Source organism: Bos mutus, chromosome 15 (genome assembly GCF_027580195.1).
Source record: "Bos mutus isolate GX-2022 chromosome 15, NWIPB_WYAK_1.1, whole genome shotgun sequence".
Classification (NCBI taxonomy): domain Eukaryota; kingdom Metazoa; phylum Chordata; class Mammalia; order Artiodactyla; family Bovidae; genus Bos; species Bos mutus.
In genome coordinates, this window is record NC_091631.1 from 55909424 (window position 1) to 55933661 (window position 24238).

The following is a 24238-nucleotide window of genomic DNA, read 5'->3' on the forward strand; positions in this document are numbered from 1 at the left end:
TCCAGGCACATGCACGAGGGCACGTGCAAGCACACACACACATGCAGACATATGCACACACAGTCTATAAATGATCTTGACCTGGAACGGGAGCTTAAAGACTCCTGTTAGCATTAGAAACCTTAGGGGGTCACACAGGGTGGAAGAGACGACAAAAGGATGGAGAGAGAAAGAGAGGAAGAGAGAGGAGGGAGGGAGGGAGGAAAGAGGAAGGGAGGGAAGGTAGCCCGAGAGCAGGTTGGGAAGAGCACTGACAGGAGAAGAGGGGAAGAGGGCAGGCAGGGGTGGGAGGCGGGGCAGGGAAAGCTGCCCACAGCTGTCACGAAGCTTCGCCTCTTTGTGCCAGACAGCAGATTGACAGCTGGAGTGGGCAGGGGGAGGGCTGGGCTCCACCTCCTCCCCACCTCAGTGCTTCGGGGGCAAAGGGATGACGGGGGACCCAGGAACACCAAGGTGGAAGGGGGTGGCCCAGGCTCTGGCTGTCTCCCCAGAGGGCCCGACAGCCCACGTTTGCCCCGATCAGTGAGGGCAGAAGGGAGCCCCAGGCTGGGCATAGCAGCCCTCTGATTTTCTCTTTCCTGGCCATTCTCCTGTGCTTCTGCCTCCATGCCCGTCTTTGTCTGTAGAATGCCTTTTAATCAAAGGATCATTGATCTGCCTTTACGGAACACGGAGTCTGCACCCCAGGCGCCCTCCGCCAGCATGCAGCCAGGAAGCACCACTTAAGGGAGGAGCCTTCCTGGTTGGGCACGGTGGGGCACTGTGCAGCCATCCTCTCAGATGTCTGCTTGTGGCTGCAAGTCTCCAAAGCTTCAGTCCCTTATTCATCCCCTGCTGGGCTCTGGAGAGGTTCCAGGTGGCCGCAGGCTCAGGAGATGTCCCAGGAATTGAGAAGGCAGTAGTGCAGGATAAACTGCATCCATTCATCCATCCATCCACCCAGCATGGTCTTACTGGGTGAATATTCACTGAGCAACTGTTTATGGTACTCCAGACCCTAAGCGAAGCGCTAGGAATGAGCAGTGAAAAAGGGGATTACCATCCCTGCTTTTCTGGAGTTCACAATCCAGTGGACGTCAGGCGTTAGCCCAATACTCACATGACAGTGATGAAAGCTCTGGGCAGAGTCCTGGCTGGGTGTGGCGACCATTGTCACGGGCACGCGATGCCCAGCCCCGTGGTGCTCTTTACCTAGATGACGAGGGTGACTTAGGAGGTAGCAGCCCCAGCGTGGCTTGACCCGGGAGCAAATAGGTGGGGACCTGGGGAGGGCAGGAAGTCTGATGGCAGAGGACTTGCTCGATGGTGGGGTGGATGCCCCTGGAAGTGACTGCACGTTCTGCTCCGGGTAGGCTCAGAACAGGCAGTCAGCTGCCTGCACCCAGGGGCTTTGAGGACTGGCATGCCTTGGGGGTCTTGCCAGGGTGCCCACCTACCTGGGTTGCCTTCCCACATCACCCCTATCCTGGGAGGTGTGGCCCAGCCTGTGCCCCCCTGCCTCTCTGCCCTCCTGGGCCCAGGACCCAGGCTGTGTCTGTGGCGTTAGCAGACACCTCTGCCTCCCATGCCATCCTGTCCTCCTCGTGACCCCCGGTGGTCAGCCCATATGACCCCCCATTACAGAGGAGAGACCTCTCAAGTAGGGAGGGTGGTTGTCGGGTGTCAAGGCTGGCTTTTGAGCCCAGGCCTTTCAAATATGCATCTGATGTTATTCATCCAGCCCCTTCCCTGACCAGCCCTGAGTGAAGTTAGGAGAGGGCACTGTAGTCAGGAAAAAAAACTTTTTTAAACAGGAGAGAGAGAAAGAAAACCATTTGGGACCAGATTTTTAGGATGTGGCCCATAGGGTGACTGTGAATAGAACAATGACCATTTGGGCAGCTGGACCACATGAGTATGTGCTGGGGTGGGCGTGCAGGTTAGGAGGAGTGGGTTTTAGTGGGTTTTCAGTAGCAGTAGGCAGGAGTCTGGGCATCCACGTGACTGAAGGTCCCCTCCGGCCAACCAGGCATCCCTCCCTGCCTCCGGTTCTGGGGGGATCAAGGGAAGTAGGAAGCTGACAGGGAGAGTAGACGACCCTCTTTGTAGAGGGAGACCACGCTGGTTTAGTGGATCTCTGGGGGGCGGGGAGAAGGGGCACTTGGTAGGATCAGCTTCCCACTCCCTCTCCCATCTCAGCTCGGCTCCTTGGCAAACAAAGCAGGGTGAGCGCTGCAGGGCACAGCCCCTGGCCTGCAGGGCGTTTGGAAAGGACTTTTACGTGGTTGGAGCCATGCAGCTCCGAGTCCACAGAAAATGCTGTGTGCCCACCACACTCGATTGTGCTTTCTGCCATCTTCACCCGGGCTCTGTCTGGAGATGTGTGTGTGAGGCTGGAGAGAGGAAGGCAGCCCCCCACACCCCCCAACCCCCCGGATCCTCAGTGTCAGAAGCTGGGAGTCAGGTGCTGAGGAGGAAGGCGGGAGCTGCAGGGAGGGAGGTGGTACCACCTGGGACATGGGAGAGGCAGGGGGCTTCTTTCGTAGGGCTTTCCTGACCAGGTTCAACTGCAAACACTGTCCTATTGGCCCCATGAGTGTAGTCTGTGGAGGTCAGGCTCCGAGCTGCGTCCAGGACGCAGAAAGGATGGCGTGGGCAAGAGAGAAAGGAAATTGCCTGGAGGAGACAAGTTTTGTGGTCTAGTTCTTCCCACAGCAGGTGCTGCTCTGGGTTACAGAGCCAAAAAGCCCACAGCAGGGACACCCCTGCCCAGGCCATTCTCAGCCTCATGTCCAAATCGCTTCCCCCACCCCATCCCGCACCCTCTGCGGTTCTCTCTTCATCCTCGGAGCAGGTTGAGCCCTCACGCTGTGCCTCTGCACACTGGAACATCAGCCCTGGACCCCTCCCTCTCCTGGTAGATGCAGGCATGGCCGCCTTACTCTGCTGACATGGAAGCCCTTGTACGTCTCCTGGGGCCTCGCAGATGTGTGTCAAGGGGCACGACCCACTGATGGGGCTTGCCCTGCCCTCCAGCTGGCCTGACACTACTTTAGGTGTGTTGCAAGAGGTCTCAGGGTCACAGCCCACCCCAAGGTACTAAAGGAGAGCCACCCTTTCCTCCTCTGGATGGACTGGCAAAGAAAAATAGTCAGCTCCTTCCAAGAATATCCTTGACAAAAGACTGGGTTGTTGGTGACCTCTTCCAAAAGAAAAATTCCTCTGACTCTGCAGAAACTCTGGAGAAACTGCAAGAAAATAATCTGTTGAGTGCTTACTAACAGATCTGCCCTTTGACCACAGGGCATCTGATTATTATCACAAGCCAGTTAGATAAGCAGCAGATAAGCTGTTAGATGATGCAGCCAAGTCTAAGAAAGTTTCAGCAGCCTAAGGGCACAGGTTGGTGTGATCCCCTGGAGGAGGGCATGGCAACCCACTGTAGTATTCTTGCCTGGGAAATCCCATGGACAGAGGAGCCTGGCAGGCTACAGTCCATAGGGTCGCAAAGAGTCAGGTATGACTGAGTGACTAACACACACACAAAATCATACAGTAGTGGATGGCCCAGCTTCAAAGCCCATGGTCTTTCCACTACCCAGCTCCCCACACCCCCGCCCCGAGCTTCCCTTCCTACCTCAGCCCTGCCTGGCAGCTACCGCCATCCCTTAAGTTACAGTAACAATCCTGCTGCCTGTATCTGATCCAGCAGGCATGGATGGAGTGTGGAGGAAGGACCAGGTATTAATAGAATGCAGAAATAAGCAGATGCAGTGATGGGCTCACACCCAGGCAGGAACCTCGCTGTAGGGAGCATTGGGACAGAGTGACTGTCTCCAGCCAGGCAATCGGAGAAGTCTTCGCAGGCAGGGACAGGTGAGTTGGGTCTTGAAAGATGATTGGTAGGCGTCTGACCCACACTGGGAGGAGAAGGGCCTGGGACCATGAAGGGAAGGGGTGTGGAGTGGGCCTGTGCTTGTGAGCACAGTGGCAGGACCAGCTGGAGTGCCAGAGGCACACGGGCCTGGGGGTCCTGGAGCCCCCGCTGGAGTTGTGTTCTATGGGTGCTCGTGGGGGCGGGAAGGTGGTGAATGGTCTTGAACAGAGGACCAGAGCTGCTGTTCCTGTGCTCAGGGAGCCCCGAGGCCCCTCTGGTGCTCTGCCCACTGGCTGTACCGCCCGCCTCCACTCCCCACCACAGGCTGGAGACCAGCCCTGTCCTCCGTCCAGCCCATCATTCTTTCATGGGGCTCCACCCTCCCCACTTGGCTTTGCTGGCACAGTCTCCCAGGCCCCTCATGTCCTTGATACTTCAAGGGTGTCTTTTCAGCCCCCGGCTTTTTCCGTTGGTCGCTGGGGGAACCCCTGTGACTGCGGTGTGAGGTTACCCAGGTGCTGCTCCTGGGGACTGGTTCCCACAGTCGGTCTGGACTTCCTCCCTGCCTTTAACTCCCGTTAATACAGCTTGCCAACCCCTCTGCTCCTTCTGGGCTCCTAGCCCCACAACCAGGAGAAGCCCCCTGAGGGACCACTCTTCCCAGCACAGGAGGCCTCCCAGGCAGAACAAACCATCAGCATCTCTGGGACAGCTAGACAGGTAGTGCCATCTCCTGGGGCGGGGCTTCCCTGATAGCTCAGTTGGTAAAGAATCCGTCTGCAATGCAGGAGACCCTGTTTCGATTCCTGAGTCGGGAAGACTCCCTGGACCAGGGATAGGCCACCCACTCCAGTATTCTTGGGCTTCCCTGGTGGCTCAGCTGGTAAAGAATCCGCCTGCAGTGTGGGAGACCTGGGTTCGATCACTGGGTTGGGAAGATCCCCTGGAGAAGGGAAAGGCTACCCACTCCAGTATTCTGGCCTGCAGAATTCCACAGACTGTATAGTCCATGGGGTCGCAAAGAGTCGGACACAACTGAGTGACTTTCACTTTTCATCTCCCAGGGCTCTCCTTGGTGGGTGGGATGTATTGGCTTAAGCAGTGGTGTTGAGGCTTGTCTAGACAGAGGGTAGTGAGTAAGTGAACAAAATGATGATGAGAAAAAGGTGGGACCAGAATGATGGAGGAAAAGAAAGTGAAGGGAGTCCTTGTACAGACTGGTGATGCACATCATCTCAATTCATCCCCTCAACAACACGTGTTACAAAGAGGGAGGCGGTGCTCAGAGTCTAGGTAAAGAATCCACCCCAGGGACTCCCCTGGTGGTCCAGTGGCTAAGAGTCTGTGCTCCTAATGCAGAGGGCCCGGATTCAACCCCTGGTCAGGGAACTAGATCCCACATGCTGCAACTAAGATCCAGTGCAGTCAAATAAATATTCAAAAAAAAAAAAAAAAAGAGAGAGAGAGAATACACCACAGCTCTGCCAGACTCCAGGGCCCCTCACAGGAGGACTCCCTTCTCCATCACCCCTTTCCTCTCCTACAAAGGGTGTCAAGGTCTCCCAGTGAAGTGCCCACCCTCTCGCCCACCATCTGCTCTTCCGCTGGGCTGTCCGCACCCACAAACAGGTCCGTTGCTCTTTCACATTCCCCAGCCTCTGGGGTCCCCACCCCTTCCAGCTAGTCCAGACCTTGCCCCTTGTCTGCTATGTCCTTGTCGTCCTCCAACATCCCAGCTCCCGGAAAGCCCTTCCTGGTGAGCTTAGTAACTGATTGGATGGTGGGGGGCGAGGGGAGAGGGAGAGGAGGGTAGACCCCCTGTCTGTGCACAAGCCACCGTGGCTGCTCAAATTTAACAGATCAAAATTAAAAATCAGATCCCTCAGTTGCATCAGCCACATTTCAAGTGCTCAGCAGCACATGGAGTTAGTGGCAAACACGGATTATTTCCGTTCTCCTGGAAAGTTCTGTTGGACAGTGGTGGTCTAGAAAGACTCCTAGATTGGGGGCTGGGGTCCCCACAACTAAATGACTCAATGGCACATCTATCTAATGGACATGAGTTTGAGCAAACTTTGGGAGATAGTGAAGGGTGGGGAAGCCTGGTGTGCTGCAGTCCACGGGTCGCAAAGAGTCAGACACGACTCAGTGACTGAATGAGAACTAGGTGAGGGACAAGGGCAAGGAGCAGGGCTTGTGGGGGTTCTGTTGGGGGCACTGAGTTTAAGGGTCTGTAGGACCCCCGCGTGGAAATGTTCGGTAGGAAATCAAAGGTTCCTATCCTCCTCCTCCCCAGTCTCCCCTAAACAGGTTTGAAATTCAACTGAGATCCTCTCCTTGGGAATGTCAAGGGCCTTAGTAAAATCCAATTCTAAATATCCTTAGGAAACCTCTAGAAGGCAGCTGTGCTGAAATGGCACTCAGGGTAGAAGCTGTGTGTGTCTGTAGGCTCTGTGTCTGTCTGGCTTGGGATGGCTTGGGAAGGGAGAAGAAGGTGCTAGTAAGCAATGAGAAGGCTGTGTTGGCTAGAGTTGGCCTGACACTGCGAACTCCATTAGAGTAGAGAAAGCAAGGGCCTGGGGAATCACCGTTTAGACCCTGGGATCATCAGAGCTGAAGTGAATCCTAGGGATAGTCCTGTTTGCATCTCTGTGGGATCCTCACCATTTATGGAACAATAGGTGCAAAAACAAACAAACAAAAAAAATCATTTGCTTTTTTCTTTTCTTTTTCTTTTTTTAATTTTATTTTATTTTTAAACTTTACATAATTGTATTAGTTTTGCCAAATATCAAAATGAATCCGCCACAGATATACATGTGTTCCCCATCCTGAACCCTCCTCCCTCCTCCCTCCCCATACCATCCCTCTGGGTCATCCCAATGCACTAGCCCCAAGCATCCAGTATCGTGTCATTTACTTTTTCTAACTTGGTTCTTCAAAGTCTCCCCTCAGACTCTTCCCAATAGGATAAGACAGACACTACTGCCCTTCCATGGTTCTCTCCTGACTATTGATCTGAGCTCACTTGGCTTTGAACATGAAGCCCCCACACCCCTTCTCTGGCTCGTGCAGAATTCTAGGCACGGAGCTAAACTCAGACCTCAGGGTGTGAGGAGAAAAAAATAGCGTCATGTCCCCTCTTTCCCTCTTCTTGCTCCAGCATGTTCTAGAAGAGACACAACTCCCAGGGGCATTTGGAACTACAAGTTTTGCCCAAGGAGGATGGGGCAGGCAGCCAGCAGGGAGCAGGCGGATGGAAGAGTCCACTGAGTGCAGCCCTGTCCTCGTCCCCAGGGTCCCCACTTTTCCAACCAGGAGAGGAAAAGACCACTATCCTGGGCTGCTGGCCAGTGATGGTCCTCACGGTGATGCTAAGGACACAGAGAGAAAAACCACAGGACGCCCCCTGGCGGTTATCCTCAGCCTTGGCTGTTCTCCAGCTAATACCAGGATCTGATGCTGGGAGGGACTGGGGGCAGGAGAAGGGGATGACAGAGGATGAGATGGCTGGATGGCATCACTGACGCGATGGACGTGAGTCTGAGTGAACTCCGGGAGTTGGTAATGGACAGGGAGGCCTGGCGTGCTGCGATTCGTGGGGTCGCAAAGAGTCGGACACGACTGAGCGACTGAACTGAACTGAAGGGCATAGCTCGGGCTTCCCTGGTGGCTCAGACGGTAAAGCGTCTGCCCGCAATGCGGGAGACCCAGGTTTGATTCCTGGGTCGGGAAGATCCCCTGGAGAAGGAAATGGCAATCCACTCCAGCATGCTTGCCTGGAAAATCCCATGGGTGGAGGAGCCTGATAGGCTACAGTCTATGGGGTCTCAAAAGAGTTGGACATGACCAAGCGACTTCACTTTCACTTCACTTTCAAGGGCATAGCTCAGTCAGTAAAGAATCTGCCTGCAATGCAGCACCCGGGTTCGATTCCTGAGTGGGGAAGATCTTCGTTGAGAATGAAATGGCAGCCCACTCCAGTATTCTCACCTGGAGAATCCCATAGACAGAGGTAGCCCTGGCAGCCTACAGTCCATGGGATCCCAATAATTGACATGACTTAGCAACTAAACCACCACCACCCTGGTTTAGATTAGGTTTAACTGGTTTAGGGTGGGGTCAGTTCTGGTTTAACTGCTCAGGTTTTTAAAAAACTCTTACATTCCTCCTCACCCTGCACACCTCACCCAGGAGGTCCTAATATGCAGGCTTGATTTATAACCTGTGTTCCAGGGCACAACCCCTTTCAAAGCAGCTCCCAGGGCTCTCTGCGGTAGACTGTGGTCTGTGTGGGGTGAAGTGTCCAGGGCCCGTGAGGTTGGTACCATGATCCAGAGACCACAGCATAGGAGACATGTTGCTGCCAGCATTGCTAGAAAGGACTCCTGTACTCGGCATGCAGCAGCCCACGAGGGGGACACTCAAAGGCAGGCCTGGGGTTGTAGCTCGTTAGGGGTTGTGAAACCACGTAACTCAGATTGGGACTTCAACCAACCAGGCCCACTTACACTCCACAGACAGAATGTGGCTCATCTCTGAAGGTGAAAGCAGCCTCAAAATATGGCATGGTTAGTTTTGCTGCTGCTGCTGCTAAGTCGCTTCAGTCGTGTCCAACTCTGTGGGACCCCATAGACGGCAGCCCAACAGGCTCCCCTGTCCCTGGGATTCTCCAGGCAAGAATAGTGGAGTGGGTTGCCATTTCCTTCTCCAATGCATTAAAGTGAAAAGTGAAAGCGAAGTCGCTCAGTCATGTCCAACTCTTAGTGACCCCCTGGACTGCAGCCTACCAGGCTCCTCTATCCATGGGATTTTCCAAGCAAGAGTACTGGAGTGGGGTGCCACTGCCTTCTCCGATGGTTAGTTTTAGGGCTGGGTAATTTCATAGGCTAATGAGTAGGAGGAGTATTCCAACTATTTTGGGAAGGAGTTGGGGGGAGTGATTTCCATGAATTGGGCCACCACCTGCTCTTTGATGGTTGGCCTCAGAACGTCAGGGTACGTCAGGTGGGTATGTCACTTAGCTTGCTGATGTGTTACCGTAAGCCTATATTGAGCCTCAAGGTCTAGTGGAAGTTGGCTCTTCTGCCATCTTGGACCCATTTGGTTTCAATGTCGATGGCGTGTCCTCAGGTTATGTCATTCTTTTAAATGTTGTGCCCGGCGCTGTCCCCTCCCGTTTCATTTGGGGTGGAAGATGTTCTCTTCTCTGACAATTGCAAACATCCTTGAGTTGGAGGGGGGCTTCCTCGATAGCTCAGACAGTAAAGAGCCTGCCTGCAATGCAGGAGCCCTGGGTTCCATCCTTGGGTCAGGAAGATCCCCCGGAGAAGGAAATGGCAACTCGCTCCAGTATTCTTGCCTGGAAAAATCCCATGGATGGAGGAGCCTGGGGGGCTACAGTCCATGGGGTCTCAAAGAGCCAGACACAACTGAATGACTAAGACTCCTTGAGTTGGAGGGGCTGCTCCAGCATCATGAAGAGGGAGAAAGGAGCTGGATAGGACCCCTAGGGCACCCCTACCCCCACCCACAGTCCTGCCCCACCCCCTCCCAACAGTGGGCCAGCCCTAGCAGAGCCAGAGAGGAAACAGAAGCCAGTGGCTGCGAGCCTAGGCTGGGTCACACAAGGCTAGTGTGAGCAGTCCCAGCCCTGCTCCAACCAGCAGACCAGGCCAGGCAGCTGACGGGGCAGGACAGAGCTCCCTGAGCCGCTTCCCAGGAGGAAGTCCCTGCCCAGCCAGCTCCACACTGAGCCCAGAGAACTGCACCCCGCCCCCCAGGTGACATCACCACCCCCGCCCCCAGGTGACATCACCACCCCTCCACCTCCCAGCACCTGCGCTCTGCCTCCTCCCTGGTGGGAACTCACACATATACATCATACATTCACCACACATGTGCACACACACACACACACACACACACACACACCCTGTACTAACACTACTGGCCCCCATATCAACCTGGCCCCATAGCTCAGTCCACCTCTTGGGAGTTACTCAGAAACAGAGCTTTATTGAAGTCAGATTTGAAACTTGGTCATTTAACTGGACAGAGTGAGGGCGAGGCTGGGGGGACAGGGACCAACGTCCCACGTGAGATCATGCATGAGAAGCTCCCGTCCACCACAAGAGACTTTACAGCAGACCTGGGCGCTGGGACCAGGGCCGCCAGGGAGGTGGTCAGTGCAGCAACAGGGGGCTGGCTAGGGCTCTCAACCGGAAGTGGACATTTCCTCTGAACTTTTAGCGTCTGCCCTTCCACAAACACATGCGTCTGTCTCTCCTGATCCTGCCCCAGTCACACAGACATGAGCTGGGAGGGAGCGCAAGGGCTCCTGCGAGTTCGGGGGCAAGTGATTAAAGGTGGAAGGAATCTGGGAATAGAGGGAACTCACTGTGGGGGCTTGAGTCTGGGTGCAGTGAGGAGCAGGCTGAGTCTGCTCGAGATACACATGGAGGAAGGGCTGAAAGGAGGTCTCCAGTCAGGGGCCCCTTCCGCAGCTACAATCTCAGTTTACATCTCCCTGCCCCTCCACCACCCAGGGGACCAGGTTCCTGTCTCCTCTCAAGATCAGAGGGGCAGGTGGCAAGCACAGGGAAGGGGCCCTGCCAGAAGCCCAGGTTCACTTCCAGTAGCCTCTACTCCTTACAGGAAAGGAGACCCCACGTGGTCTAAACTTCCATCTGGGCTCCTGGCTCAGCTCTGCCCAGAATGGCCAGTGAGGGCTCCCTGCCCTCTGGGAAGGCGATGATATCCTGCTTCTGGCTCTGGAGGGCCAGCTGCAAGGGTGTGCAGCTGACCCCATCTTGGATGTCCAGCTGGGCACCAGCCTTGACCAGCACTTTGAGGATGGCCATGTTTCCCTTCAGGGCGGCCAGGCGGGCAGGGGTCCAGCCCACCTTATTGCAGGCATGCACGTCCACACGGTGCTCCAGGAGGTGGATGACACTCAGGAAGGACCCCCTCTGGACCGCCAGGTGAAAGGGTGTCCAGCCTGTGGACACCACCACCTTCGTCTTGTGGCAGGCAGCCAGGTGCAGGGGGGTCCAGTTTGTGCCTCCAGGAACCCCCACATCTGCCTGGCTCTCAGCCAGCAGGTGGATGATCTCCAGGTGGCCCTTGTAGGCTGCTAGATGCAGGGGTGTCCAGCCCTGCTGGGTCGGCAGCTCCAGGCTGGCCCCATACCTGAGCAGCATCTTGCAGATAACGTACTTGCCCCTGGCAGGCACAGTGGACAGTGGGCTGTAGCCACTCTGGTCGAGGGCATCAGGGGCTGCCCCACTTTTTAACAGATGTTGGGTGGCCCTCACTTTGCCTCTCTCCACTGCCAGGTGCAGTGGCCTCCTCAGGTTTCTCTGCCGAGCATCCAACTCTGCCCCCTGGGCTGTCGGCAGCTTGACCAGGCTGACATGGCCAAAGTAGGTGGCCACGTGGAGAGGGGTCTTGCCCTCAGCCTCTCGCAGGTTGGGGTCAGCTTGATGGGAGACCAGAAGCCGGGCCACATTCTCAGGGTTGATCTGTGCAGCCAGGTGGAGTGGGGTCCACCCCTCGTGCTCCTGGGCATCACGCGGACCCCCTGGTCCAGGAGCAGATGGGTGGAGTGGTAGTCTCCATTCTGGGCTGAAAAGCCCAAGGGGGCTCAGCCATCCTCATCCACCAGGTTGGCGTCAGTGCCAAGCTCCAGGAGCGGGGCACAGAGGCCTGCTGGTCCTGGGCAGCGATAAGGAGGGGCGGGTAGCCGCAGGCTGTCTGGCAGTCCATGTGGACCTCGTGGGCCAGCAGCACCCTCACCCCCTCCAGGTAGCCCCGGGCCACCAGGAAGTGGAGGGGGTGACCTTGTTCTCATAGCTGCACACCTGCTCATCGCTAGGGACCAGGCTCTCACTGTCTGAGAGACGCAGGACCCGCTTCAAATAGTCTCCCGAGTCTGCTGGGAGGAAGACGAGATTGAGAAAAGGACCTCTGACTTTGTCCAGGGGTCATCTCAGCCATCCCCCTATCTCCTGGAAGTATCATCCAGGAACAGAGTTTCCTGGATGGCGTGAGTGCGGGTCCTTTCCCTAGATCCCAGATCTCTACTCAGGCTCCACAGCCCTAGACAGCAGCTGAGTCTGGCAGTTCTTCCTGTAAGGATGAGGCAGAAAGAGGTCAGTCCGGAAGCAAACCCTGACTCCACCCCTTAGCACCACGTGCTCTCTGCCTCTTTGAGCCTAGGGGTCCTGATCCCGAAGGAGGACACAAACAATGCCCACCTCGTGCTATCATCATGAAGACAAATCCTGTAGGTACAAACTTCTGGAGACATGCCTGGCACAAAGTAAATAAATGCAAACTGAAGATAAATTTGTGGTGGCGCTCCATGATATGAACTCCTCCCGAGGCGCTCAGGGACCCATTTCTTCCTGCTTTACCCAGTGGTGTATTAGAATTAAAAGCAACAATTTCCAAAAAAAAAAAAAAAAAAAACCCACAAATAAATGAAAATCACTGCTCAGACCAAACCACAAGAGATTCTGAGTCAATTATTCTAGGGTGGCTCAGGCATCGGGTACTCTTTCATTCCCTCAAGAAATTGCATTATGCCACCAGGATTGAACACTGATGTTCCCCTTTCCCGGGCCAGGGAGGGAGGAGTCCAGCCTCAAAAGAACACAGTCTGAAGGGTAAGCAGAGCCAGGCCCCCCAGGGGCACGGGCACTTCTGGATCTCAGGGCCGGGTGCCCAGAGAGGTAACACAGACTCCAGGCCTGGGGAGGAGGGTAGGCCAGGGAGGATGGCAGAGGATATAGTTTGAGTCCCCTTTCTCCTCCACTGTGTGTTCTGGGGTTCCAGCTGAGACCTGTCTGGACTCACCGCTGTCTGTTCAGTTCAGTTGCTCAGTCGTGTCTGACTCTTTGCAACCCCATGAATTGCAGCACGCCAGGCCTCCCTGTCCATCACCAACTCCCTGAGTTTACCCAAACCCATGTCTGTTGAGTCGGTGATGCCATCCAACCATCTTGTCCTCTGTTGTCCCCTTCTCCTCCTGCCCTCAATCTTTCCCAGCATCAGGGTCTTTTCAAATGAGTCAGCTCTTTGCATCAGGTGGCCAAAGTATTGGATCTTCAGCTTCAGCATCAGTCCTTCCAATGAACACTCAGGACTGATCTCCTTTAGGATGGACTGGTTGGATCTCCTTGCAGTCCAAGGGATTCTCAAGAGCCTGTTAGCTCCTGGCAGATCTCCTCACTGACCTGGGGAACCGGAAGACAGGGGGCAGATCAGATGAGAGCTGGGCGGTTCTGGTCCATGTCGGCCTCGCCTCCTCCCTTCACCTCTGAGGACTCTCCTCCCACCTTGCGCCAGGAGACCCCTCCTCTCTCATGCCCGCCACCAGCTGTGTCTAGGGGAAGACCCTGAGCTGGGGACGCCCTGCCCAAGAAAGAGTGGCCCAGGGCCTTGGCTGCCCCCTCGGCCACAGGGAAGGCAGGGTGGTGGCCCTGTGGTTTCAACCCAAAGCCCTGCATTAGCTCACGGCTGGTTCCCAGGTGAGGAGGGTAAGGACAACGGATCAGGGATGATGCTGATGGGCAGGGCAGGAAAACGGGGGAGAGCCGCAGGCACCCTCTGCAGGACGGGCCCTGTTTAACCCCACATGCGTCAGGGAGGGCATGTCCTTCTCAGAATCCCTTCTCAGGGGTTCTGAGCCGCGGCCACCACCAGCCCTCAGCGCACCCTCGAGCAAATTAGGAAAAGGTATCCCTGAGTGACTGTGAGGCTTGGCCAGCAGAGCATGCGCTGAGTCTGGTCCCCATCTGCCCCTCAGCCAGGTGGCCTCGTGGGGCACACACACATGCGTGCATCCTCAGTGCCCGCCAGAGACGAAGCCCCGCCCGGGCACATCCGCACCTCCCCGGGGCCGGCCCGCTGCGCAGGACGCTTTCCCGGCCAAGGCCTCGCTCTCACGGTGGGCCACCAGACTCTGGAGCAGCGAAAGCAGCATGTCTGTCTCTGCAATGATGTCAGCTCCAAGAAACAGTAGTGTCCGACTCTTTGCAACCCCATGGACTGTAGCCCGCCAGGCTCCTCTGTCCATGGGATTCTCCAGGCAAGAATACTGGAGTGGGTTGCCATTTCCTTCTTTAGAGGATCTTCCCAACCCAGGGATTGAACCCGGGTCTTCTGCGTTGCAGGCAGATTGTTTACTATCTGAGCTACAGGGAAGTCCCCAAGAAACAAAGACACAGCAAAAGAAGCCACAGGTTGGCCTGAAGTTCTTCCCCATTTTAAATATTTTTCCCTCTACCATGTCCCCTGTACCTCCTTCCAAAACCCAGCCCCGGGCTTAGGGGCACCCACACTTGAGCATCAGGAAGCAGGCAAGCTGGGACCCTGCCTTGGAGGAGTGTGTGTGTGTGTGTGTGTGTGTGCACACGCATGCCCGAGCTTTGCTTTAGTCATGTCTGACTCTTTGAGACTCTATGGACTGTAGCCCACCAGGCTCCTCTGTCCACGGAATTCTCCAGGCAAGAATATTGGAATGGGTTGCCATGTCCTCCTCTAGGAGATCTTCCTGGCCCAGGGATCAAACCGATGTCTCATATGTCTCCTGCACTGGCAGGCAAATTCTTTACCACTAATGCCACCTAGGAAGCCCTTTGAGGGTAGACCTTTTCCATAAAACACAAGGGCAAGACTAGATAATCTCTAAGATGCTCACACTTACACACAAGTGTGCATTTACATCACCTCTAGAGGAGTGGATGATTGCAACATCCATCCATGCCTGTGAGCTTATGGTCTGGGAACATTTTACAAATGAGGACACTGCAGCCTGAGAGGACCCAGGCCAACTGGAGACTCAGAAGCAGCAGAGCCAGGCCCAGTTAGCTTCTGGCAATGAGGGTTTTCTAATTTACCTCCCACAGGGTACACATTAAGCCAAAGAGACCAGACCACAGTCCTCAGCTGCCCCTGGCCCCTCTGCCATCCCCCTACCTCCCACCATACTATGGAGCAGACTCTGCCCTAGTGCCATGCAGGGCTCTCCCTGCAAGTCTTGGGAGTGGCCTGGGGCTTCTGTCATCTCTCCTGGCCCATGGGCACCTCAGCTCTCCCATCCTCGTCTAGGTCAGTCTGGTGAGAACCTGGAAAGCAGGGCCTTTCTTGGGCTCCTGGTCCCAGCAGCGCCTCATCAGGTCCACCATCTGCTGGGACTCAGCCGACCACTCATCTGAGACAGGGTGCAGGGAGGGCCGCCTGCCTGTGGCCACTTGGATGATGATGGTCATGATGTTGAAGCCTGTGAGAGGAGGCCCAGACTGTGTGGGCGAGGAGGGGCAGAGGGGCTGAGCGGGAGGTCGGGGCTCTGCCCATGCACACAGCAGGGGCTCCATAAATGCACAGTGAGTTAATGCCTAGATTTCAGGCTGACTTGAGGCTTAGATTTGAGCAGCTGGGTCTCTGGACCAGCTCCAGATCCTCCCAGGCCAGGACTGGCCGTGGCCCCTCCTGTAGGCCTTTGCTGTCCAAAGGCAGCCGGACTGACTGGCAGGCCTAGTTACAGGCTTTGATTTTGAACTTTGCTGGATTATCCAAGTTCCCTGACAGTCTGTTTACCTGACACTGTGGCAGGGCTCGGGGTGGGAGAGACAGGAAAGAATATTTTGAAGCAAAGGAATCAGAGGCAGAAAGCACGGTCTGGGCTGAAGTTTGCCCTTTCTTCCACCGACGTGTGAGCCCTAGAAACAGGGGGAGGAAGGTAGGAGGGTGAAGTCCCCAACGTAAACCTGCACCTGGCCCGCCCCCTCCAACCCCCAGCCTCTCACAGTCCCTTCCAAGTCCCCATCTGACGGCGCCACTGCCGCCTGCTATCTGGATACGGCTTCTTCTGAGTGAGCATCTCCCAGATCACGATCCCAAAGCTGCAGGCAGGGCAAGTGCGCCCTGAGTGACTTCCTCAGCTATCCAGCCAGAGAGGCCCCGTGGACCACAAAATCCCAGGCAAAGCCTCTCTGGCCGGAGTCCTGCTGCACCCCTCCTCCTCCCACATGGGTGGGGCGGGGCCAGACATCACCCCTGTCCTGCCCTCTGCACCTTGGGGTCCAGGCATCGTGGTGACAACAAGCTGCTTGCTGGGTAAGTGGCCTGGAGCCCCGCCTCCCGCTCACCTGTACACGTCGTATTTGGGCCCTGGACCCTTGTTACTCTCCAGGAACATCTCGATGGGGGGCGGGAGGGTGTAGCTGAGGGTGCCCTGCAGAGCTGACCTCTTGATACACTGCATCTGGGTCGACTGTTCCATCCTCTTGGACAGGCCAAAGTCTGAAACCTGGAAGGAAGCCCAGGGTGGGGATGGGAGGGCAATACAGTTTTGCCTCCAGAAAAAACTCCAGTTTTGCCTGAGTTCCTCATCCCTCCTGCCTTCCTCATTTCCAGTGTTGTGTAGCCACTGAGAGCACAGGCTCTCTCCCATAGCTACCACGGACGACAGGATGACCTCGGACAAGCTACCTTCTCAGAGCCTTCATTTCCTCATCTATAAAATGGGAATAACACTGGAACTTAACTCGTAGTGCTGTTATGAGCATTGAATGAGGAAATTTACAAAAAGCACTTAAAACAGTGGCTGGTGCTCAGTAAGTACTTGGTAGGTGTGGCCATTACCCAAAGCACCCGGGGATAAAGTTGCTGCCTTTGGTGAGCTTCTGTTCATCCCACTTCCACGGGCCCTGAAGCACTGACACCATGTATATTTATCCCACACTCTGCTTCCATCCATCGATTCATTCATATACCAATTGCCAATTCACTGAATTCCAACTAGGCTGGGTATTGAGAATCAGGCAGCAGATAAGAAAGATGAAACCGGGACTTCCCTGGTGGTCCGGTGGTTGAGAATCCACCTTCCAATGCAGGGGACATGAACTTAATCTCTGATTGGGGAACCAAGATCCCACATGCTGTGGGGAATCTAAGCCCACGAGCTTCAGCTGCTGAGCCTGTGTGCTCTAGTGGTCTGCGACTAGAATCCCACATCCCAAAACTAAAGAAAGCCCCCACGGGCCACAACAAAGAGCCCACAAACCACAGTGAAGACACAGTGCAGCCAGAGAAACCCATTTCTTCTATGAAAGATGAACCCCCCACACCCATTACTCTCCTAAGTGATTATTCAAATAGGGAGTAGAGTTACTATAAATGACTATATACTTACAATTGGGGTTAGCAATGTGAAGAGACAGATACAGTGAGGCTGTATAACAGAGGCATGTGGGAGTGGATCAAGGAAAACTTCCCTGAGGAGGTGTTATTTAAGCTGAGAGCTGAAAGATGAGTAGGCCTTTGCTAGACAAGGAGGGACTGGGGAAACACTGTTCTTGACAGTGGAAACAGAATGTGCAAATTTCCAAGGCAGAAATGAAAGTGTAACATGTCTTAGGAACTGGAAAAAAAAAAAAAAAAGGTCATCATGACCCTTCTTAAAAACATCTCACTTACACACATCCTTACTTGAATCAAAGAATGGGATAGAGATGATTCTTTCCACATTAGAAATGGAAGACTGAGATCCAAAGAGGGTTATTGCAGGTATCCTGATATGCAGTTTCATGCACCAAATTTCACTATGCATCCATCTGTTTTAGGTGTGATCCCTGCCTTTAGTATTTGTCCATGAAGGGAGCTGCTTAGAACACTTTGACAAGCCAACCAGGCAGTAGATAATCCAGCTTACGTGGAGAAGACTCTGGAGTGACAGGGGACAGATGGGGTCCTCCCCTTGATATGCAAGCGGCTGTCCAGGAGGATGTTGCCTGGCTTGAGGTCCAGATGGAGCAGTGGTGGCTTAATGCTGCGGAGGAAGTTCACGGCCAGGCTGGTCTCACGGATGGTGTGGACCTTGAGCTGCCAGCCGAGGCTGTGAGTGGGAAGCATCTTCTCCAGGGAGTCGTTGGCCATGAACTCCATCACAACACCCAGGGGCTGCCTGCAAACCCCACAGATGGACACAACGTGCTGAAACTTGATCTTCTCCATTTTGGCTGCTTCTTCAATGAGGCAGTTCACATCAGAGCTATGGAGAAAGGGGAGCGAAATATGGAAGCTGGTGACCTTTAATTACAAGAGGAACTAGGACACACAAACTAGGCTTGAGGCCAGGCTGCACAGACGCAGAGACCCCCTTGGGAGCCTGCGAGGTGGTGGAGGAGGACAGAGAGATAGGGTCCAGCAACAAAACAGGAAGCGAAGGAGGCTGTCAATTTAGAAGTCAGCCCATTCCACAGAAGCAGCCACAAAAAGCCTGCTGTTTATTCTGGCTACCTATATATGTCTATCTCCCACAGGAGACCACAAGCCCATGGAGGACCAAACATGCCTCCTGCTTCTGTTTTAAAATATTTATCGAGGTACCAGCTCACACCAATCAGAACGACCATCATTAAAAATGTGTACAAATAGCAAATGCTGGAGAGGATGTGGAAAAAAGAGAACCTTCCTATACTGTTGGTGGGAATGTAAGTTGGTGCAGCCACTGTGGAAAGCAGTATGGAGGTTCCTCAAAAAGCTAAAAACCACCAAACAATCCGGCAATCCCACTCCTGGGCATATATTCAGACAAAACTATAACTCAGATACATGCACCCCTATGTTCATATCAGCACTATCCACAATAGGCAAGATACGGAAAGAACATAAACATCCATCAACAGATGAGTGGATAAAGAAGATGGGGTACGTATATACAGTGGGATACTACTCAGCCGTAAACATGAGAGAATGCCATTTGCAGCAACATGGATGCAGCTAGAGATTATCACACTGACCGAAGTCAGAAATAGAAAGACAAATGCATATGATATCACTTATATGTGGAAACTAAAATATGATGAAAATGAACTTATCTATGAAACAGAAACAGAATCATGGACATGGAGAACAGACCAGTGGTTTCCAAGGGGAAGAGGGTTCATAGAGGGATGGAGTAGAAGGCTGGGTTAGCAGATGTAAGCTTTTATATATAGAAACGATAGACGATAAGGTCTTACTATAGCACAGACAACTATATTCAATATCCTATGATAAACCATAATGGAAAAGAATATTTAGAAAAAGCATGTGTGTATATATATATATATATATATGTAACTGAGTCACTTTGCTGTATAGCAGAAATTAACATGACATTGTAAATTAACCATACTTCAATAAAAATATGGATGAATATCATTTATTGCCTTTTTTATTATGAAAGTAATATATATATATATGTATATGTATGCATACACACATACCTTGTAGAATATCATGGGACTAGAAAAGAAAATTAGGGAATTCCCTGGTGGTCCCATGGTTAGCACTCAGCGCATTCACTGTGGGACCTAGGTTCAATCCCTGACTGGGGAACTAAGATCCCACAAGCCACATGGCATGGCCCCCTCCCCCCACCAATTAAATCATCAGTAACCCAACCTTCTAGAGTCGGCCTCTGTTAATAATTTACTATATTCTTTTACAATACATTGCAAGGAGCCTTTCTTCTCTTCTCCCTCCCTGTCCCTCTTTCCTCCTCCACTCTCCCTTGCCATCACATAGAGTGGGCTGTTTTTGACCTGCTTTTCCCTGTCAGGGTAGCATGAGCATGTTCTGAATCATTATTCTCCCGAAGCGAGCTCTGTAATGGCTGTATGGGATTCCATTTTGGAGATGAACTATAATTATTCATCTTTGTACTCGTCACAGCACATGGCCACGCATAGCACAAGGCATCTTTGCTGAATTGAAGTCAGGACTGAAGGGAAAGCCTTACAGAATAAGCATTTGCAAAACCTTTCGCTCTTTTCACTGTCCATGCGCTCAGAACAGAAAATATGCAAATTGTTATAGATTGTTTGGGGATGGTGGGGATGAAGATTAAGGAGAAATGACATGTTTTTAAAAAAGCAAAGTATTTGAAAAGCTGCGCTGGGATTGCAGTCAAAGGCTGCTGGAAATGTATTTATAGGGCCTCCCTGGGAAGCCAGCCAGTGTTGCCTCACCTCCGGGAAAAGGCACCTGCTCCCCCCAACCCCCCACAACTGGACAGGTTGTCTGGTCCAGGTTTAGGCCTTCTTGTCTTCTCTACTATTCAAGAGAGCTCCCTGCCGCTCCCCCAACCTCTGTAATGTATTTTTTTTTAATCTGTCTCCTCTTGTCCTTTTGAGATCATAAGAATTGAGAAGACATCCATCACGAGGTGGAAAAAACACGGGATCTGGGGCTGCATTGCCTTGCTTTCCAATCCCAATTTCATCTCTGTATGACCTCGAACAAGCAAACTCTGGGTTTCAGTCTGTTAACTGTAAAATGGGAACAACAGGGACAGGCACAACTCCCCTTGACACCTAGACTGCTTGAAAGTGTTTGCGACACCTAGTGTCTCTCTTTTCCTCCCCTCCCCCACCCTTCCATCTGGTTTCCGGTCCTAATATCTCACTGATCAGTTATTACTATAGCCTACAGGCAACTTTTTGTTCTTGGCGCGGGATTGGTCCCTCCTTTGCAGGTTCCTGTTCTGTTACTTGATCACTAACTAGACCCAGTTCCAGTGTCTCCAGGCAACCTCAGCATCTCCAGCTGGGTATTCACACTTAAAGTGTCTAAAACTGAACCCCCGATTCTCTCTTCAAACCCACTCCCCGCTCAGCCTTCTCCATCTCAGTAGAATGGGCTCCATCCCTCTAGTCTTCAAAGATCTTGATTATCCTGGACTCCTCTCTTCCTCTCCTTCCCACAAGCTGCTCCTTGGCACATCCCATCAGTGCTACCTTCAAAATACAGCGAGAATCTGGGGTAAGGGGGAAGGAATTAACTGGGAGTTTAGGATTGACATATACACAGTGCATGTTTGCATGCTAAATTTGCTTCATTCATGTCCAACTCTTTGCGATCCCATGGACTGTAACCCGCCAGGCTCCTCTGCCCATGGGATTCTCCAGGCAAGAATACTGGAAAGGGTTGCTGTGCCCTCCTCCAGGGGATCTTCTCGACCCAAGGACCAAACCTGTGTCTCTTACATCTCCTGCATTGGCAGGTAAGTTCTTTACCACTAGTGCCACCTGGGAAGCCCCATATACACACTGCTGCTGCTAAATCACTTCAGTAGTGTCCGACTCTGTGTGACCCCATAGACGGCAGCCCACCAGGTTCCCCGACCCTGGGATTCTCCAGGCAAGAACACAGGAGTGGGTTGCCATTTCCTTCTCCAATGCATGAAAGTGAAAAGTGAAAGTGAAGTCGCTCAGTCATGTCTGACTCTTCTCGACCCCATGGACTGCAGCCTACCAGGCTCCTCCATCCATGGGATTTTCCAGGCAAGAGTACTGGAGTGGGGTGCCATTGCCTTCTCCACATATACACACTACTACGTTTAAAATAGTGGGCTTCCCAGGTGGAGATAGTGATTAAGAATCCTCCTGCCAATACAGGAGACCTAAAAGATGAAGGTTTGATCCCTGGGTCAGGAAGATCCCCTTGGAGGAGTACATGGCTACTTACACCAGTATTCTTGCCTGGAGAATCTTGCATGGGCAGAGGAGCCTGCGGGCTACGGTCCATAAGGTCGCATAGAGTCAGACATGACTGAAGTGACTTAGCACACACAATGCACACACATTTAAAATAGATAACCAAAATACCCAAACATAAAACAGAGGCAATATTGTAACAAATTCTATAAAGATTTTTTAAATGGTCCACATCCAAAAAAACTTAAAAAAAAAAAAAGATAACCAAGGAAGACCTGTTGTGTAGCTCAGGGAACTCTGCTCAATATTCATATCTGCAATAATCTAAATGGAGAAAAAATTTGAGAAAGAAAAGATACATGCACGTGTATAAGTGAATCACTTTGCCACACACATGAAACTAACACAACACTGTTAATCAACTGTGTGTGTGGTGTGTGTTTAGTCGCTCAGTTGTGTCTGACTCTTTGTGACCCCATAGACTGTAGCCCACCAGGCTCCTCTGTCCATGGGATTCTCCAGGCAAAAATACTGGAGTAGGTTGCCATGCCCTCCTTCAGCAATAAAACCCTACCCTTCTTTAATTTTTCGTGAGTTCAGTATAAGCTGGACTGCTCAAATGGCTTTGGTAGTTTGTTTTTTAAAGGTATCTGGGTACAAACCCTAGGATATGGACCCACGCAAAGAGCAGAAGCGTTCCTGTGACATTCTGCTTATCCATTTGTTATAAGCGTTATAACAAACGTATAAGCAAAAACAGAATTATAAGCATTGTTAGATTTTCATGTAGGTCTCCTGCAGCTCCTGCTTTGGCAGATGGATTCTTTACCACTGAGTCACCATGGAAGCATATCTGTTGCATTCATCATTATATTCATTATATCTTAGAGTCCAGCACAGCACCTGCCACATAATAGGTGAGCAATAAACATTCATCAAGAGGACAAATGAATGAAAAGATGGAAGGAGGATCCAGTGAAGTCATACTCATAAAACTCCTAGGAGAGCACTCCACAGTTGGCAGGTGCTAATTACTGTAAATAAATCTCTTAGTCCTTTGGGATTGGGAAGGGACTTGAGATGGGAGTTACTGTCAATGTTTCCTGAGTAGTCTTATCAATGCCATCTGTTTCCTCTTGCTCTTTGCTTCAAAGGCTATAAATGATCTGGACAGATTCTAGAATAATCTGACTCTACTCCCAAGCCAGGATGTTGAGGGAGTCAGATCGGTGACTCTGGGACTGTCTCACTTTGCCCTTATTCGTTAAGCAGGAAGGGGTCTGGGAACTAGAAAGCAACTTGGCTGTGTGGGATGGGAGGCTGTGTCTTGGGAGCTTGCGTAGTGACCATAGAGAATGTCCAGAAAAGATGCCACACGGTCCCCCACACCCCCAAGGACCTCCAGTTGTATCCCAGGAGCCTTGGGAGGAGGACATGGTGATCATCTCAGACTTCGCATCCCAAAGTGTCTCCTCCACGGCTGCACTAGGGGCCAGTGCACAGCCAAGTACTGGCCAGTCTGGTAGGAATGGGGCTGGAGCTGCATCTCAGTGGGAAGGCAGAGATGGGTGGAAGCATTGCGGGAGAGCTAGCACCAGGAAAAAGGAGGCCTCCAGGGAGAGGCCACAGCGTGTATCATGGGACTCGGGAGGAGCCAGAGAGAAAAACGACAGAGACTGTAGCATGTCAGGCTTGGGCAACTGGCAGTGCCAGTGTGACAGCTGGTAGATGAGTGGGCTGGGCAGGTTCTCAGGCCAGTAGGCTGGCAGCCTCCACCTTCCAAGCCCCCTCCAGCCTGCACTGGCAGAGGGGATAAGGCACTTCCCCCAGGTCACAGAGCATCACTGAGCCAAGTGCCACAGCTCTTCAGCAAACCCAGCCCTGCCTGCCTGCCCTGTGGGTTCAGGGGTGGGTAGGAGGGCGGCAGAGGGCCACCCAGAGCCGACACCCCGAAGGAAGGTGAGGCTGGAAAACAGGAGGCCAGACCCGACCGGGAGGTCGGATTGAACAAAGGCATCTTGCCGGTAGTTCCTGCTCACTTTTGACCTCCGTGGATTTCAACAAACAGGTCTGGGTCCACAGACAGAGCCTAGCGTATTTCAGAGACGATGGAAAGAGGCAGGCTGTGCCTGGGGGAGGTCAGGCCACTGGACAGAGTTTCCAGAGGCGGAAAGGACCATGCTCAGTCTCAGACCGGCTGCCTGGTCCTCGCTCCCCGGGCCTCAGTTTCCCCTCCCCTAAAGGAACTGAAAGCTCGGCGAAAGGAGCGGGGTGGGGCGGGCAGGCAGGCGGGGGCCTGGGGGCCTGGGGCTGGAGGCCGGAGAGCTCTCCACGGCGCACTCGGTCCGCCGGCGCTGCTGCGGAGCCTGGGACAGCCTGCGAAGCCGCCGCTCGCCCCTCGGCGCCGGTCGGCCTCGAAGTCGTCGCGGGTGAAGGCGGGGAGGCCGTCCGGCCGCCGCTCCCCGCACGCGGCCATGGCGTCGGCGCGGCCCGGGCTCTTGGCGCCCCGCGCGCTCCGCGCCGGGCTGCTCCCTGCGCCGCGGGTCCCTGAGGGGAGGCGCTGGGCAGGCGGCGGCCCTCCCTCCTTCCCGCTCTGGAGTGAGGAGACACCGGCCCTGCCCTGTGAAGGCTGAGGAAACCCATCCGAGCCCTGAGGCCCCGGCAGCGATGGCAGCCCAGTCAAGGAAGGGGGCTCCCTCCCCGCGCAGCACCCTCCCCGCGCAGCACCCTCCCCGCGCAGCACCCTCCCCGCGCAGCACCCTCCCCGCGCAGCACCCTCCCCGCGCAGCACCCTGAGAGACCCTGCCCCGCCCCGGCATCCCGCCCTCAAACACGTCCTCAGTCTCAGCCTGTGGTGTTTTTTTTTCCCCTCCCCCAGCTCGAGTCTGGGCAG

At 53.6% G+C, this 24238-nt stretch overlaps 1 protein-coding gene across 1 annotated transcript; it reads right to left on the minus strand.

The window, feature by feature from the left end:
- Positions 1-10533: 10533 nt before the first annotated feature.
- ANKK1 (ankyrin repeat and kinase domain containing 1) lies at positions 10534-23821 on the minus strand. The gene is given in 13 exon segments (XM_070383112.1): positions 10534-11432; positions 11435-11563; positions 11566-11688; positions 11691-11789; positions 13065-13095; positions 13198-13424; positions 13751-13823; positions 14989-15148; positions 15721-15765; positions 16012-16172; positions 17606-17915; positions 18254-18374; positions 23686-23821. Coding segments are annotated over 13 exon segments (2514 nt in total).
- Between the last annotated feature and the right edge of the window lie 417 nt (positions 23822-24238).